The 17,412-nt window shown below is 37.8% G+C and overlaps 2 protein-coding genes across 2 annotated transcripts; one reads left to right on the top strand and one right to left on the bottom strand.

The window, feature by feature from the left end:
* Positions 1 to 2,834: 2,834 nt before the first annotated feature.
* On the top strand, positions 2,835 to 13,635 carry gtf3aa (general transcription factor IIIAa). Its single transcript, XM_084113870.1, has 9 exons — positions 2,835 to 3,013; positions 3,260 to 3,360; positions 3,435 to 3,531; positions 8,847 to 8,935; positions 9,090 to 9,163; positions 9,753 to 9,833; positions 9,914 to 10,143; positions 12,610 to 12,657; positions 12,785 to 13,635. Exons 1-9 carry the CDS (start codon positions 2,891 to 2,893, stop codon positions 13,115 to 13,117), a joined length of 1,176 nt encoding a protein of 391 aa, XP_083969996.1. The 5' UTR covers positions 2,835 to 2,890; the 3' UTR covers positions 13,118 to 13,635.
* Positions 12,570 to 16,497, bottom strand: mtif3 (mitochondrial translational initiation factor 3). Its single transcript, XM_084113871.1, has 4 exons — positions 16,318 to 16,497; positions 15,109 to 15,584; positions 14,826 to 14,974; positions 12,570 to 13,449 (listed from the first exon to the last, which is right to left on the bottom strand). Exons 2-4 carry the CDS (start codon positions 15,581 to 15,583, stop codon positions 13,213 to 13,215), a joined length of 861 nt encoding a protein of 286 aa, XP_083969997.1. The 5' UTR covers position 15,584; positions 16,318 to 16,497; the 3' UTR covers positions 12,570 to 13,212.
* Positions 16,498 to 17,412: the final 915 nt, after the last annotated feature.

Here is a 17,412-nt window from a genome sequence, read left to right as displayed (position 1 = left end):
CAGGTGAACTCACTCCTGGGAAAGTAGGGTTTTTCTCAGCCTCCGCAGAGAGCCAGCGTCGCTCTTTTCTCTCTCAGCAGTAACGGGATTAGTCGTGCCATTGCTCTCCCGGCTTTCACGCCACTGTCTACTTCCCATCTTCCACTAATGTGATTATCCCAGCCCCTGTGGTCCAAGCAGAAGGACGAGGGACTCCTCTTCAGTTGCACATTCACGGTGCCTCACAGAGCCCCCCTCCAGTAACACCACCCAAATTCTCTAGTGGTGGTGGTGTTAATGATGGAGACCTGTTGGGCACAATTTAGATGCCATCTTAGTTAGAGGAAGACAAATATTGCATTATGCTTCCATGCCTTGAGAATCACTATATCTCAACAACTCTTACCCTTACTGTGCAGGCCGAAGATTTGTACATTACTAATGACCTTCTAATACCAACTACGTTATTTCACATACATGTGCTTCATGTCAAGTTAAAATACTTGACAGTATATAATACTTGAACCAGAACTGGGCAGCCCTGCTCTAGAACACAGGTGGACGACAATGCAAAACTATGCATTCCTTCCAGTGTGCCTTCTCCATCTTGTCATCTGCGAGATTTAAAAGAGCGGGGACTCTGTCTGACTGGTGGGTCCGAAGTGGCCCTACTGGTGACTCAATGATCCATTTCAGTCACCAAAAAAATCTGCTTATGACTTTATGACTCTCACTTGTGGGCTTTCTGTGCGAGGGCTTCCTCTGGCTTCCAGATCGATACCATGGGGGAAAACTGCCATATAGATATTTTTTATTTTATTTCATAATTTGGCAGCAGTGTCACTTTAAGACCTGATGCACGGATCCATTATACTGTTACACATGCGTTTTATTTCTCAACTGTTTACGTTCACTTAAACCATAACTGACTGAGTTTACGTGAATACTCACCAAGACCGGCATTTTGACATTACTTTGTGTGTATTCGACTGTTTAAGCGCAATATGTAATCAAAAAGAACTCAATTTATTACTGAGAGGCAGCTTTATGTGCACACACTTTGGGTGCAAGCACACAATCTGTGGGAATGAGTAAAATTATGTAATTAAATAAATAATTAATAAAATGATCCCAGGCCTAATTCACTTAGGAGGAATGGCTCATAACCAAAACTCTCAAACTGTGAGAATGAGCATTCAGAGGCAGACTTCATTTCAGTGAATGCTACACTTTTAGACTTCTCTGCAGCGGATTTCTGTTTCCATGCCTTACAGTAGGTTACCTATTGACCTGTATCATATTTGAGAATCAGAATATCAGGTAGTTGATGAAATAGCAAACAAGTTTGTGAATATTTTTAATAAAAAAGGAAAAACAAAATAAAAGCGATACTTCTGTGACGACCACTATCGTCAAATACAATTGACACTCAGCATACAGTTTGGATTGGCGGTATGGTTCTGTTCTGTTCTGAACAGAACCAACATGAATGTATTGCAGATATCATTAATTCAATATTTTAATGTACAACATAATTAGATAATTTTGTCTGATTCAAAGGAGAATCAGAATGCCAAATCCTGACTGGACGAGAGGAGGAGCTGGGGATGGAGGAGGGTAGTCAGCTGATGCGAGCTTGACTAAAGTGACCTGCCAGAACTGATGCTATGCTTGATATCTGTCATACAACGCTATTATGGCTGCGGTGTGTCACGTGACAAGCATGTCACGTCGCCATGAAAATAATAAGGTGGTACGTTCTAAAATAACTGTCACCTTTAAAAAACTCACTCTGTGGGGTCAGCTAGAATATTTTAAACTTGCGTGTGAAAGTGAAAGGTTAATTTAACAAACTTTCAGGGGGGTTAAGAAACAAGAATCAAAAATCTAATAACTTCACTGAATTTTTATATGTGTGTGGGCTGGCCGGGCCTGAGCCTGAAATATGACATACAAAAATACATAGGCTATAGGTCCATATGTATTTATGATGAATCATTAAAATATCTCAATCTCAATTCAAATGCACACGCAAACTTATTCCTAAATTACAATGATTCTGCTTTGTCTAAGCCTTTGAAATTATGAGCACACTGGAAACCTGCTTTCGCACTGCCGCTGACCCAGAAAGAGCAGCGGTCATGTAAGCTATATGTTTGTAACAGCTTCACAAACAGTGTTTTCAACTGCACCGTATTTCTATTTCTATGTTGCAAACATCAAATAATAACAAACGTATTGGAATAAAAGTTTAGAGTTTGGATGTAAACACTGATGTTGCGGCAGCGATCAAATGAGTAAATTGCAAAACTATAGCCTAATGTTACGCTTCAAATAAAGATTGTTTCTATTGCATGGTTATGCCAGAAGGTGGCAACCAGTGACTAAATCATTCATTCAAGAGATTCCTAAAAACTCTGGATGAAACAAGTCTTCATTTAGTCATTTCAAACGATTTTTTACATAATACATTTATTTAAATTAATAAATATTTTTATTGGATTAATTTAAAACATTTTTGACATTTATAAATAGACTTGTTTATAACATTAAATATACTTTATATATATATACAGACTAGGGTGAAGTTATGTACATGCATAACTATAATTATAATGCATTAAAATGCAGGAATCTGAAATGTTTTCTTATTTTAGTTTATTATGTGGTGCTTCTCGTCCAGTGTGCAAAGTTCTGCAAACCACTTTAGGTATGCCCCTCTAGCACTAACCCCCTTCTTTTGGCACAAACCGCGGTCCATAATAGCAACCACTCGTGTTTTATGCTTTTGGCCTCACTGGCGTTCCATACTGGGTGGATCGTGGTAGTGTTGACGTTTGTTGTGACGTCAGAAGTTTCGTTGACGATCAAAATGAAGGCGCACACATGGTAGCTCCTCATAGCCGAAAAAATGACAACGCTTGAAAATAATGTTCATCCCAGCGCAACATTTATTTGTTCCTTTCCTGACTGTAAAGCGTCATACAACAAAGTATGGAAGCTAGAAGCGCATCTCTGCAAACATACAGGGGAGGTAAGTAATGCGCAGGGCCAACACGTGAGTGAGGATTGTGTGATGATCCCATTTAAATAAAACGGAAACGTGCTCATATAGTAAGTGTTTGCACGTGTAAGGCACATTCAGAAAGCTGTTTTCAGTTGAAGTAATGCATATCAATTTAAACGATATGGCATTTGTCAAGTGTTCAGACGAAGTCGATTTGTCAACACGACTCCATGCAGTTTAATGTGATTTTGAACGATACATGTTCTTTCACAGAGGCCATTTAAGTGCGAATATAACGCCTGCAGTAAATCTTTTTGCACGAAATATCACCTGGCTCGTCACACGCTGACACATACCGGAGACAGACCTTACATGTAAGTGACTTTTCTTTAGATTAAGTTTAATAAGATGGCAAGCTGTCATTTACTCGTGCAGTGTCTGTTAACAGATGCACGGAAGACGGATGCAAAGAAGGATTCACCACAAACACCAACCTGAAGAAACACATTTCACGTATTCACAGACAAGAGACAAAACAGTACATAGTAAGTAAAAGTAAACCTATGTAAGATGAAAAAAAAAAAATATTTGAATTGATGTTGTTGGCTTGAAATAACACATTTTAAATGTAACTCGGTGATGGCTATATTGAGTTATATTTAAACACTTTTGCTGGAAAACAGCGGCATACAATGCAAAACAATGCACAAATTTAAAATATACTCTAGTGTAAAGTAGCACGTGACAGTTCTGGCCCCAGTCTCTCACACTTTTATTGAGCACTGCCATATAAATATTATATCATTGTGTTTAAATCATTCAGTACCATTATTTTATGATATTACCTTCACTGTAGTGTATCATGATGCCACTAATGTTAAAGGGTTAGTTCACCCAAAAATGAAAATTCTCACTTTCGTTCATCTTCAGCACACAAATGAAGATCTTTATGATGAAATCTGAGTTTTCTGTCCCTCCATTGACAGCTACGCAACTACCACTTTGACGCTTCAAAAAGTTAATAGAGAGATCGTTAAACTAATCCATATGAATTGAGTGGTTCAGTACATATTTTCTGAAGACTCGATCGCTTTATATGATGAACAGATTGAATTTAGGCTTTTATTCACAGAAAAACATTGATCAGCGAACATAAACAGAAGCTCAACCGCAGGGCCAGAGTGGGGCCACTTTTCAGGCCGGGAGTTTCAGGCCCAAGACTGGCCCACTTTTTCCATGGTGGAATTCCAAATTAGCACTTTTTCCAAATTGGATAAATTAAGCAACAGTTCAGCTCTTACTATTGTGTAGTTTGTATTAATACCATGGTTCAACAAATAATGTAAAGGTTAAATAATAATTCACTTAGACTTTATAAGAAGCAATTGCGACTTTATTTCACGCAATTCTGACTTTATATCTTGCAATTGTGACTTTATAACACGCAATTGCGACTTTTATTTCATGCAATTCTGACTTTATATCTCGCAATTCTGACTTTATAACACGCAATTGCGACTTTATTTCACGCAATTCTGACTTTATATAAAGTAAAATAAAGTCAGAATTGCGAGATGTAAACTCGCAATTGTGAGATAAAAAGTCGCAATTATCTTTTAAAATGTTTTATTCTGTGGCGGAAACAAGCTTCCATACCTCCTGGCCTCTTCCTCCCATCCATCCTCCCTGACACGTACCGTTATGGTAGGGCCGGCCCAGCTATCGGTAGGCGGTGCCGCAGTAGCTTACCTGAGAAAACGTTTTGGAAAAGACAGGCTATGGACCCAACCAACTCTATAGGAGGGGAGGGGAGAACTCCCTCACATGGTACAACCCATGCAGAGGCTGCGCGCTGCGATGTCAGAATGCGTAACGTGTGTAGCCTAATGTAACTAATGTGACAAATGTGAAAAAGAAAAAAAAGTCCTCGACCGGCCCAAAAGTGAAGCGGCCCACCGGGAATTCTCCCAATTCTCCCGATTACCCACCCCGGGCCTGCTCAACCGAACCGGCTTGATGCACGAGAACAAAGTCAAGTCAAGTATATTTGTATAGCGCTTTTCACAATACAGATTGTATCAAAGCAGCTTCACAGTATTAAATTAAAATAATACAACAAGGTTTGTTTCTAGTGGAATTTATTGATTGATAAAATAAAATTAAATATCCCCAAAATATCCCCAACTGAGCAAGCCAAAGGCAACAGTGGCAAGGAACCGAAAAACTCCATCAAGTGACCTAATGGTGACCTGAAACTCTATCAGGTGACCTAATGGAGAAAAAAAAAAAACCTTGGGAGAACCCAGGCTCAGTCGGGGGCCAGTTCTCCTCTGGCGTTTATGAACTAGAGGCCGGATTGTAGTTTGAACTGTAATATTAAAAGTATTATATGAATGCCTGGCTGAAGAGATGCGTCTTTAATCTAGTTTTAAACTGGGAGAGCGAGTCCGAGCAACGAACAGTATCAGGAAGACTATTCCAGAGTTTTGGAGCTAAATGTGAAAATGCTCTCCCTCCTTTGGTTGATCTGGATATCCTAGGTATGACCAAAAGCCTCGAATTTAGTGATCTTAAAGAGCGCGATGGATTATAGGGCGATAGAAGATCCGTTAAATAGACTGGAGCTAAGCCGTTTAGGGCTTTATAAGTCAGTAGCAATACCTTGTAATTAATACGGAACTTTATAGGTAACCAATGCAGTGATGATAAAATCGGTGTTATATGATCATATTTTCTTGATCTAGTAAGAACTAAAGCGGCTGCATTTTGGACTAACTATAGCTTGTTTATTGAGGATGCAGGACAACCAGCTAATAAAGCATTACAGTAATCTAGTCTCGAGGTCATGAATGCATGAACTAACTTTTCTGCATCAGAAACTGATAGCATATTACATAGCTTAGCAATGTTTCTAAGGTGGAAAAAGGCTGTTTTTGTAACATATGAAATATGATTTTCAAAAGACAGGTTGCAATCTAGTATAACACCCAGGTCTTTTACTGTAGCGGATAAAGTAACAGGACATCCTACTATGTTAAAGTTGTATTGTGAGAGGTTTTGTGGGCAGTTTTTTGAGCTGATAAGTATTACCTCTGTCTTGTCTGGATTTAATAAAAGAAAATTACATGTCATCCAATCTTTTATATCTTTAACACACTCTGTCAATTTGGATAATTTAGCGTTTTCATCCGGCCGTGATGAAATATATATTTGAGTGTCATCATCATAACAATGGAAACTAATTCCATGTTTCCTTATAATATTTCCAAGTGGCAGCATATATATTGAGAATAATAGAGGGCCTAACACAGATCCCTGCGGCACTCCATAGTTTACTGGAGATATGATCGATTTTTCTCCATTTAAATAGACAAAATGGTAGCGGTCAGATGGGTATGATTTGAACCAGCTTAATGCTTGTCCTTGAACACCAGTATAATTTTGTAGTCGATCTAAGAGTATTGTGTGATCTATAGTATCGAACGCAGCACTAAGATCAAGTAAAACTAGTATTGAGATACAGCCTTGGTCAGAAGCTAAAAGTAAATCATTTGTGATTTTTAACGAGCGTAGTTTCAGTGCTATGATGCGGCCTGAATCCAGACTGAAACTTTTCATAATGTCATTTTCTTGCAAGAAAGAGCCCAGTTGAGCGGACACAACTTTTTCTAGTATTTTAGACATAAATGGAAGATTTGAAATGGGTCTATAATTTGCTAGATTATTATGATCTAAATGTGGTTTCTTAATGTGAGGTTTTATAACTGCCAATTTAAATGTTCTAGGAACATGACCTAAAGTTAAAGATGAGTTAATAATATTGAGGAGAGGCTCTTCCACTATAGGTAACACTTCTTTCAATAGTTTAGTTGGTATAGGATCTAATAAACATGTTGTTGTTTTAGATGAAGTGATAAGTTTATTTAACTCTTTTTGTTCTAAAGTTGTAAAGCACTGTAATTGTTCTTGCGGGGTGATAATTGAGGCTGAATTATAAGGCGCGATTGAAGATTGAACGTTTACAATTGTGTGTTACAACAAACCTCATTGGTTCTTGATGAAGCTCAAACGTGCTGCGTAGCACGAGAATGAACCTCATTGGTTCTTGATGAAGCTCAAACGTGCTGCGTAACACGAGAATGAACCTCATTGGTTCTCGCAGGTCAAGCGAACATTTTTAAGCTTCCGTTTACCTCAACTGATGTGTGAGTTAATGAAAGTTTATGTGAATAAAAGCCTAAATTAAAATCTGTTATCAGGGAACTACACTAACCTTTTCCACTGGTGGCACTTGCGCTACTAACTTTTTCAGTTACTGGCGCAAAACATGATTTGGTCGCACAAATTATTTCTAGTAAGCCGCTCTGGATAATAATGAACAATAATGAAACTGTATTGCATACAGATGTGCTTTTTATTTTACTTGCCATCTTTTAAACCACATACCTTCTTGTTTTTGTTTTCTTTAACATTGGTTGGGATAGATTTACTGCAATAGAAAATACAGTACACAATAAAGTGCAAAATGGATTTCAACATGCTATGGTTGGCACAGATGGGCAGACTCCTGAACTCTTAAGTAGTGATGCACCGATGTGAAAATTGTGGCCGATACCGATAATAACCGATATTAATATTGCTGTTATGGCCGATACCGATATCTCTGTATAGAAAACAAATTTACTGATAATCAAATAAAGAGATATTTTCCAAAACACTTTATTTTTTATTTTATTTTTTTTACTTTAGAAATGACTGATATTGGGCACCTTTACCTGTGTTTGCAAAATATGTCACACATAGGACACACATGCATTATATTGCATTGCATATAATGTGTGCTGGTCAACTTGTCTAAAATTAAGAAACCCCTAGAAAACAGTAAAAAAAAAAAAAAAACAGGAACATTGTGTACAATTAAGATAGGCTACTTAATTTATTATTCAAATATCCAAATATGATACTAAATCCTACAGGGAAAAGGGCTTCTCTTTGTGACGTGCTGTCTTTGCGTTTGAACATTGCACATTTTAAACAGGACACGTAGCTGCATAAATGTTAGCCAATACAAACATATTTATAGAAAACAGTTGACAATGAATAGACAGGAGTCCAATAATAGCATAACGAATAAGATAATATCAAGTATAAGTTAGACGAATCCGACATATAACAAGGGCTGTGTTAACAGTAAAACGTCCGTCATTTAACGAATTTTAAAAACACGGATGGATACAAAATGCTTTCTGACATTTTGACAGGAAAAACAAAACAAGCAAGAACAAAATTTAAACTATAGCCCGTCAATTTTCATTTTACAATTATCTTCTCTCTCTGTGTGCGCGCGTCCGTGTTTTTTGAGAGAGAAAGCGTCTCGTAATGGTCGCGGGGCTGAAGCCAACTTGATGTGTTGAATGCTCAGAGCACGTTATAAAACGTATTCTTAAAATACACATTTCTGTTTTAATAAATGCTCATAGTAAATCATAGCATATTGCCTAAAACATAGGTGCAAAATAATCAGTGATACATTTGCGACCCATTAAAAATTAGGGTCGCATTGGCATTTCAAAAGGTCGCATATGTGACCATTTTGGTCGCAGTGTAGTTCCCTGCATATAAAATCATACAAAGCGATCAAGTCTCTTCAGAAAATTTGTGCTAATTACCGCTCAATATGGATTAGTTTTACGATCTCTTTATGAACTCTAAGTTTGAAGCGTCAAAGTGGTAGTTGCGTAGCTGTCAATGGAGGGACAGATATCTGTGTTCCGGAGATGAACGAAATTTTTATATTTGGGTGAACTAACCCTTTTTGCTTTGGGTATATGTTATATATGTGAATTTGTGTTGTTTTTAGTGTACATTTGAAGGATGTGGCAAAGCATTCAAGAAGAATAACCAGCTGAAAACCCATGAGTGTACACACACACAGCTGCTACCGTTCTTGTAAGACTTTTTCCACTGGTTTGTCTTCTGTCTCCTTGTTTTTTGGTCATTAATTGAAGTCTTTCTCAGTAAACTAACATAATATAAAACTTGAATTAGAACTGAGGTGTGTCTGACTGATGTTGTGTGTATCCTGCATTGCTCTGATCATCAGGTGCTCGCATGACGGCTGCGGGAGACGCTTTTCACAGCGTGGGAAACTGAAGCGCCATGAGAAGGTACACAATGGTATGTTCTCTGCTTGTTCTGTTGTTCATAAAGGAATAGTTCAGTGGTTAATTCCAAATTTGTATTACTTTCTTTTCTTTTGAACGCGAGATGAATTTTTGAAGAATACCCTGGCCTCTCCAGAAAAAAACATTAACATAGTCCACAAATCGTGTGATAGGTTATCCACTTTATTTGAAAGTAAGAGCAGGCTGTATTTAACTTTAATGTGCGAGGCTTCCAGTGTCATTCACTTCAACTTATTTTAGTTCTACAAAGACTTTAAGACAGTTTGATATTTCAAACTGGACTGGTATTTATGTGGTATAAACGTGGTTTGTATCACAAATAAGTTCACTATTTACTGGACTTTGTTAGTTATTCTTCTAGTTATTAGTTAGTTATTCTTCTGCATTGCAAAATAAAGCGTTCAGTCTCCTGATCCCCAATAGACACTAGCTTTATGAGATGAACAGATTGAAACTCAGGTTTGATGCTATTGTAACAAGTAAAAATCTTAGCATATTTGAATCAAAACAAAGTAAAGGCGCTTTTTGTGGCTCTTTGGATGTGCATCACCCGACCTTTCATGTGTTAAATCCCGATCCAGGCTATTCTTGCACGGCTGCCGGCTGCTCATTTGTGGGAAAGAACTGGACAGAGATGATAAACCACAACAAAGTTCATATAGGTAAGCCTAATAGCCTTACAATAGCATGCAACCTCATAGAAAGTTACAAAATATATAACTTGGTGTGTGTGTGTGTTCAGTCCGGGTACAGTGTGATCAGTGTAAGAAAACATTCAGGGATAGCTGGTTCCTGAAGCAGCATCAGCATGTTCACTCGAAAGAGCGCCTGGTCTTCCACTGCCCCAGAGACGGATGTTCCCGCTCATACACCACTGCCTTCAACTTGCAGAGCCACATACTGTCCTTCCATGAAGAGCAGCGCTTATTCAACTGCACTCACCCTGGCTGTGGCAAGTCCTTTTCCATGAAGGTAACGGTGCTTTCCTATCGTCTGCCTCACTAACTAAAATCCAAGGATTTGTTTCGCTTATGGAAATTAGGGCTGTCACTTTACGTTCGAAAATCGACTGCACAATCGATCGGACCAACCAACACAAGTTTCGAAACCGAAAATAGGGAATCGATTTTAATGGTCTTCTCTCGGAGCGCGTCCAGCTCGTCACGATACGCCCGCAGCGAACGCGCGTCACACAGCGACTGCAGGCTCTGACAAACACGCATAACAGCAAATTATACTGTGAAAAACTGTGAATTCTGCCGGTATTCAGACAGTCTCATGCATAGAGACAGATTCGGGGTACGGTCTACAATCGTCTACGTAGGCGAAATTAGTTTGACATTTCTAATCGTAACACAGCCATGTTGAAGCCTGCAGTGATGTTTTTCATTGATGTTATGGCAGTCCACTCTGCTTATTGTTTTTCGAGAATGTTGCACTCCTGTTTGTCACTGTGCACAAAACTTCACGCCAATAAATCATCAGGAATATTGCTGACTTGTGCGCGCGCGTCTCAAGCGCCCTCTTTACGTTCGTCCTAATGCCTGTTAGTTGTCCGTGGATTTGCCCATATTTGGCGTTTAAAATGGAAACGTCTTTAGACATGGAAAATCGATTTTACAATCGATTCAATGAACACTTATGTCTCAACCGGATTTTTTCACAAAAGTGACAGCCCTAATGGAAATGCTAAGAACTTGCGAATAAACTTCGTGACTCCAGCGGATCCTCAAACTGTCAGCAAAACCTCATACAGCAGTTCACACTTTTTTTGGCCTATACTTTATACAAGAGCTTGAATTGAACTTTATATGAAAACGTAATGCGATGCACTTGCCTCAGATGGTGCAGTTCTAATGATGGACAAAACACACATCTCCGACATTTGCTGGTAAAAAACTCGTAACTCCATTTTAGCTTGATTTTGGTACAGAGTTAATAGTATAGTGACACATGCAAGTGTCTGACCATACATAAAGCCACAATACTTTGACAACATTTTAAAAATACAGGTTTTTTTTTTTTTTTTTCATTTCCTGAATAGTAGTGGTTCTACACTAACTAATTTCCGCTGTTTTCAAAACGTACACCACGCTGGATATTACTTGCCATTCGTTTTTAAAATCTGCTGAGATCCAAAGCTAATTGACTGTCAAATTTAAATATTCAAAAGAACAAAAAAATAACGTTAAGATTACGTTAAGCACTGTTTTTCAGTAATACTGAAAGAGTGTTAAATCTGTTCAGGCTTCTCACAAAAATGAAATGGCCCAACAGAACCTAAAAATGTTTCACCGTATCGATATATTTTATGGTCCCATGAACTTCACATTCTATATCATGCTGATAAAGCACTTTTTTAAAAAGTAATTAAACACTGTGTTGTCAAAGTTAATATTGTGGCCTTATATATGGTCAGACATTTGCATATGTCATTACAAGGTGTTTGATCAGTGAATATTGAAAATATAATATGTGTATATATATGTATATGTGTGTATTGCTGCTTCTGCAAACCGCTGATCAATGCTCCAAACCAACACGTTTCCTGCCTGGAGTTTTCACTGCAAAGTACGTCACCCGGATCATTGGTCTGATTGGTTGAAGGACTATCCAATTGCGTACAGAGTCATTCGAACTATGCCGGTTGATCACACCTCTTGTGCAGTAGAAAATACAGAGCAGACTCCCCAGACTAATGTTCAGTCTTAAAAGACTGAGCTTGGTCTGGTGAAAAGCCAGACTAATAGTCCAGAGTCTAATAAGATGATTTCCTGGAGGAAGACTAGAGCTACTCAAGAACCAAATTTAGGCTTAAACTAAACCTACCAGGAGGCAGTGTTTCTTGAGTACAGAAAATGCTGTAGGTTACTCATTCAAACAACCATTTTTGTCCTTGCATTGCAATCAATCAGAGATGACGATCAAAACTGTGTGCGGCACTTCATTCACGATAGAGGCGGGTGGAGTTATGAGGTTTGACCGACAGTTTGAAGATCCAATGGAGTTACAAGGTTTAGTCACTAGCTCTTTTTAATGCTTTTCATTGGTTAAATATTTGCACAACCCACAGACAGACCAATAATAGAAAAATATTTATGAACAAAAAGTCCATTCGCCCGACAGTGTAATATTACAGTTGAATGAGCCGAGTCATTTCAGGGCAGCCTTTCTCAGCCATGTCAAGACGTGTCTGGCTTCACTGCATGTTATGAAGTGCATTAAATTGCTAATTTATCACTGTATCCTGCTCCATTTCATTGTCTTCTCATATTTCTTAATTTAATCATATTAAATTGTTAAATTAGTAAGCTGGGCAATTTCACTTGTCTTATTTGTGGACATCTGGGACGTAAAAAATGTAGGATTTGTGATTAAATCAGTGTACCGTAAGAACATTCTTAAAATATGGCTAATTTATTAATTTTTTTGCAACAGCAAAGTTTACAGCGCCATGGTGTGGTTCATGATCCTGAAAAGAAACAGGTAACTACTTGTTGATCTCATGAAACTGACATTTTTGTTATGACTTGGTCTTTAGGTTGTAACTGAGTGGTTGATATTTAGGGAAGCAAAATGTGTTGATAATAACTGCCCTCTTTGTCTCTTCCAGCTGAAGCCTCGTCCAAAACGTTCCCTGGCATCCCGTTTGAGTGGTCACAAACCCAAAAAGAAACGTCAAGCAAAAACTTCAAATTCAGATGAATCTTCAGTGCCACACATTAGCCAGTCCGAGTCAACTACAAATCCTCAATTAAGAGATCAGCTGCAAAGTTTTACAATCCTAAAAGCAGACATCCCAGAAACCTGCTCCCAGAGTTTAAAAAGTTCTGATTTAGAGACCATTAAATCTGAGAGTGTTGTCAGCCAATCAAAATCGGTTTATTCTGAGTTCAACAACACTGCAAATCCGATGGTCCACCTTTTAGAACCCCTCTTACTGTAGAGTCCAATGGTCAGAAGTCAATTCCCGGTTTTAATATCACCCCACAGGACAATTTCAAAGTAAATATACTTTTGCATTGAAAGTTGCATAGATTTTTACTGTTGCTTCAAGTCTTTTGGCTCCTCTGTAGAGGAGGTACCAGGAGATGTTGGGGTCTCAAAGTCAGGTTTTAAATTATTTTTCGAAGTCTCTGCTTCCTTTTTCTGCAATTCTTTAGCCGAAGCAAGCCGAAGGACGCACATGGCAGCACGACCCCCACGAACCACAGAGGGTTTTGATACAAAGCCAATGGGCACTGATATCCTCTCCACCATCTGAGTTAAGACTTTATCCTGTTTAGAAAAAGAAAAAACAATCGAGGAAAATCCTGAAATCTAGGTACCAGTGAATTGTACCCGTCTTCATTTTCAAAGAATTTTTGTGTTTTTGTAAAAGCAACTGTAACTTGTTTTGTTGCTTGTTAATTTAAATGTATACAATGAATTTGTATAAATAAACTAATCATGTGTAAACTTGGATCACTGTTTCAAATCCCAATATTTCCAGTATTTAAGCTCTGGCTGTGTCCTACTTTTCAAGGAATGTTCCAGGGTCAGTACAAGCTCTATTGACAACATCTGTGATGTGTTAAAAGCAAGCAAAAATCATGCGATTATAATGGAATTATATGGAGCAAGACAATGTAGTGGAACAAACTACATACACACATACAAAATAAACACATTTCTAGCCACAATTCCTAATGTATTTTATAAACTATAACTAAAATTGATGCAATACCGCTTATATCGATATACAGTATTTTGATACGAGCGCATCTGAAAAATAGCGGAAAGTTTATAATGCAATTTGCCCTAAATGTGACATGCTTTATATTAAAAGGCTTAAAATTAACTCGTATAGTTTAGCACGGTTTACCCCGTCAGATGCTCTGACCGATACTTGTGTGTTTAATGACAGAGCGCAATAGAATAGGAGCGCCATAAATCTGACTAAAATATATTTTGCTAAAATATTTGTTGTTGGACATTAAACGTGCCATATATAGAATTTAAAACCTACAAGTAAGTGTATAAAAACAGTATATGTAAAGTAACTATTGTATCGGGGTAATCAAATGTAGGCTAATAGCCTATCATTCTTAAGCTCAGGTGAGTGAATGTGTTCTTACCAGTTAACATTTAAATAATTAACTATACTAAGTAACTAGTGTTCAGAATGGTAGCCTCACAGCTCAAATAACTCACATTTTTGTAAATAAGATTCAATATAAACAATATGAAACTATGAGCGGTTTATTTTGGCTAATAACACAGCAGATATAAAGACACTTTCCAGGACCTTCACCCTCTTTGTTATTCTGTAGTGGAACAAGATGCCAAAACCTAGTATATAGTTGTTGGTTCTTATAAATTGCTCACGCTGGTCCTTATTTGTTAGTCAGTTTGGATAAAAGCATCTGCTAAATGTAAATATAATAACCAGTCTGGTAAACTTAATCCCATAGACATCCATCATAAGCATATTATACTATATTTACAAGCTCAGGTAAAATACTAATCATAAAGCTTGTTCTGAACCTGGAACATTTCTTTAACTCAAAACTGCGAACATTATTCACTTTAAACAACACAAGCACAGAAATGAAGCGTGCATTCAAACAACGCACTGATTTATTAACCAAACACGAGTTATTTTGTTTCCATACCAGTGGTGCGCCACTGTCAGCTCTTGCTTTGATAGTGAGTCTGACGTGGTTCTTCTTTTCCAGCCAGCTGACAACCTGCCGCAGTTTAGTGTCTAGATCATGAAGGGAAATATCTGAGGAGAAACTGAGCTCCTTTGATTGGACGGGCCCTGCAGGTAGACCAAAACAGTGTAAGGTTAGGCTTAACACGAAAGGCAAACACTATGCAAATGACTCTGGATCTCACAGAAGTACGATTACAATATAGCAGCTTTAATATGTGCATTTCCTGAATGAAACGCACCTTTCTTGGCTTTCTGTGCGTCTCTAAGTTTCATCTGCTCTTCATGGATCTGTTTCCCTTTCATCAGTCTGTATAATGGAGGATCACAATTGTCATTTATGGCAACAAGCTTCAGCCCTGTTTGGTCCATCAGTCGTATCACTTCGGCACGGTGCATTGTACCCAATTCCTCACCATCCTCACCCAGTAACTGTATATGACGCAGGCCAATCTTCCTACCCACGCTGCCAAAAGTGACTCGTGCTTTCGGGTCCAGCTTTTTAGTCTCCTTCTGGATATCTGTCATGTCTTTGCCCCCACTCTCTGTGTCTGTGGAGAAGGACATACTTAGCCAGGCTGGGACAATATGGCAACACCATGCTGGCCTGAGGGTTGATGGTTTGGTTGCCAGTGGTAAGTTGACCAGGCTGATGGGTCGACGAGGACTGCGGCTCAGGGCCTGACTCAAAACAAACCTCAGGAAACCCAGAGACATCCTAGAAGACAAGGTCATGGATGTTACACAGACGTGTCTGAGTCTGTAATGATGATGTTTAGACGTACAACTAAAATAACAATACTTTGCATACCCATGATTATAATGTTAATCATTCATTCATTAACCATTTCATTCATATCCGACTCTTGGTGATTCTATGGACGAGAGACTGTCTGTGAATTTTTTGGCGATGATTTTCCGGAGTAGGTCTCTATGTCTTTCCCAAACCAACACAAGCTTGTTTTTATGTCTTTACATAGACATAATGGTTTTTATATTGTACAAACTGTATATTCGATCCCCCTACGCTAACCCTACCATCACAGAAAACTTTCGGCATTTTTACATTTTCAAAAAACATCACTTAGTATGATTTATAAGCTGTTTTCCTCATGGGGCCTGACCAAATGGCCCCACAATGTCAAAATATACACATCTTTGAGGGGACATTTTGGACCTAGGTTAAACAAGAACACACACATGCACACCTACAGTACATACAATTTAGCAATAATGTCAACATATACCATTTAATAACAGCAAATGAGATGTTAACAAAATTGGTGAAACGAAACAAACACTTATTCAATATACACGATATATAAAACATACAACATTTACTCAAAACGGACAAAAAAGAAGCAGAGGTTGTTCCTCCGTTTTTAAGGTTTTTGACAGATTTCTTCAGAACTTCGACAAACACCAAACTGACCGAAGCTAACGTTACTTACACTAGAGTGACACGGAACCGACGTCGAGTACAAAGTGGATCAGTATCAGTCAGGTAAAGATTTCAAGACAGACATCTGTGTCATAAACACAAAATAAATACAACTAGAAAGCCAGGTGACTGACTTTCCTAACTGTTAAATGAATCTTGGCGCACACATGTGACGTCACACAAAGGCGCCGCTTCTTTTTTTTTATTTTTTTATTATTGAACACAAATCACAGGGGATACGCACTTAAGCAAAAAGTGCGTATCCCCCACAAAAAAAGCACTTAAGAAAACAGCAATAGAAACTTAAGTTAGAGGCAATAAATTACATTTTCAAGCAAGATACAGTAAACAGAGATAGTCTTCTAAAAAGCAATTCACAAAACATCTAAAGCAACAGAAATGAAACATTTAGTAAATTAATACAAATTAATATAAATAAATGACATACAAATCAGGAAATCAGAAGGTGTGCCGCTGCTGTTGTGTAAAGTGCTTTACGGGTCTTCTGAGGGGAAAGTGTCCAGCATTGCTTAATAGAAAAATGTGCTTTCTCAGTTCCTTTTGAAGATATAAAATATGTCACGAATAGAGATGAAACTCCATTACATTTCCCGATTAAGAAAGAAAAGTTGTTTAATATGTTTTAAGGGTCATTCCTGGTATTCGGTGTGTTTTGGCCATCATCAAATGTAGAAAATCAAACTCAGTTTTTAAAATAAATTTCTGTGTAGTCATGATAGGATGATGTGAATTAAAACATTTGAAAAAAAATATTCTGGTCAAGTTTGGGTAAATAAATGTAACCATTTATTAAAGCAAATAAATTAAAAGGAAGATCAAAAATGTCCACCCTGTTAGGGACAGATACAAATGCCTAAAAGTCCTTTTTGTTTACTTTTTAAAAGTACTACATTATTAATACTCTAGTAAATTTTCATGAGGTGTTTCAAAATGCTGTTAAATATTTTTTTTTAATCAACTTCAATATGTTTAGAGTTCAAATTGTGTTATTTATGACTAATACAGGTTTAAAATTGATATTGTTCAACATTTTAAGGCAATAAGATCGTGATCTTTACTGGGGACACAAAAGGTCCCAGGAATG

Source organism: Abramis brama, assembly GCF_963993115.1.
Source record: "Abramis brama genome assembly, chromosome: 5".
NCBI lineage: Eukaryota > Metazoa > Chordata > Actinopteri > Cypriniformes > Leuciscidae > Abramis > Abramis brama.
The sequence above is the reverse complement of the archived record's forward strand: the minus strand, read 5'-3'. Positions and strand labels throughout refer to the sequence as shown.

What these genes read in the sequence shown, in the direction of transcription:
- gtf3aa (XM_084113870.1), top strand. Translation starts at nt 2,891, where the DNA reads ATGACAACGCTTGAAAATAATGTTCATCCCAGCGCAACATTTATTTGT. An exon ending in ACACAGCTGCTACCGTTCTT is followed by an intron (nt 8,936 to 9,089) that starts GTAAGACTTTTT and finishes TCTGATCATCAG; the next exon opens with GTGCTCGCATGACGGCTGCG. An exon ending in CCATGAGAAGGTACACAATG is followed by an intron (nt 9,164 to 9,752) that starts GTATGTTCTCTG and finishes ATCCCGATCCAG; the next exon opens with GCTATTCTTGCACGGCTGCC.
- mtif3 (XM_084113871.1), bottom strand. Translation starts at nt 15,583, where the DNA reads ATGTCTCTGGGTTTCCTGAGGTTTGTTTTGAGTCAGGCCCTGAGCCGC. An exon ending in CGCACAGAAAGCCAAGAAAG is followed by an intron (nt 14,975 to 15,108) that starts GTGCGTTTCATT and finishes GTCTACCTGCAG; the next exon opens with GGCCCGTCCAATCAAAGGAG. An exon ending in CTGACAGTGGCGCACCACTG is followed by an intron (nt 13,450 to 14,825) that starts GTATGGAAACAA and finishes TTTTCTAAACAG; the next exon opens with GATAAAGTCTTAACTCAGAT.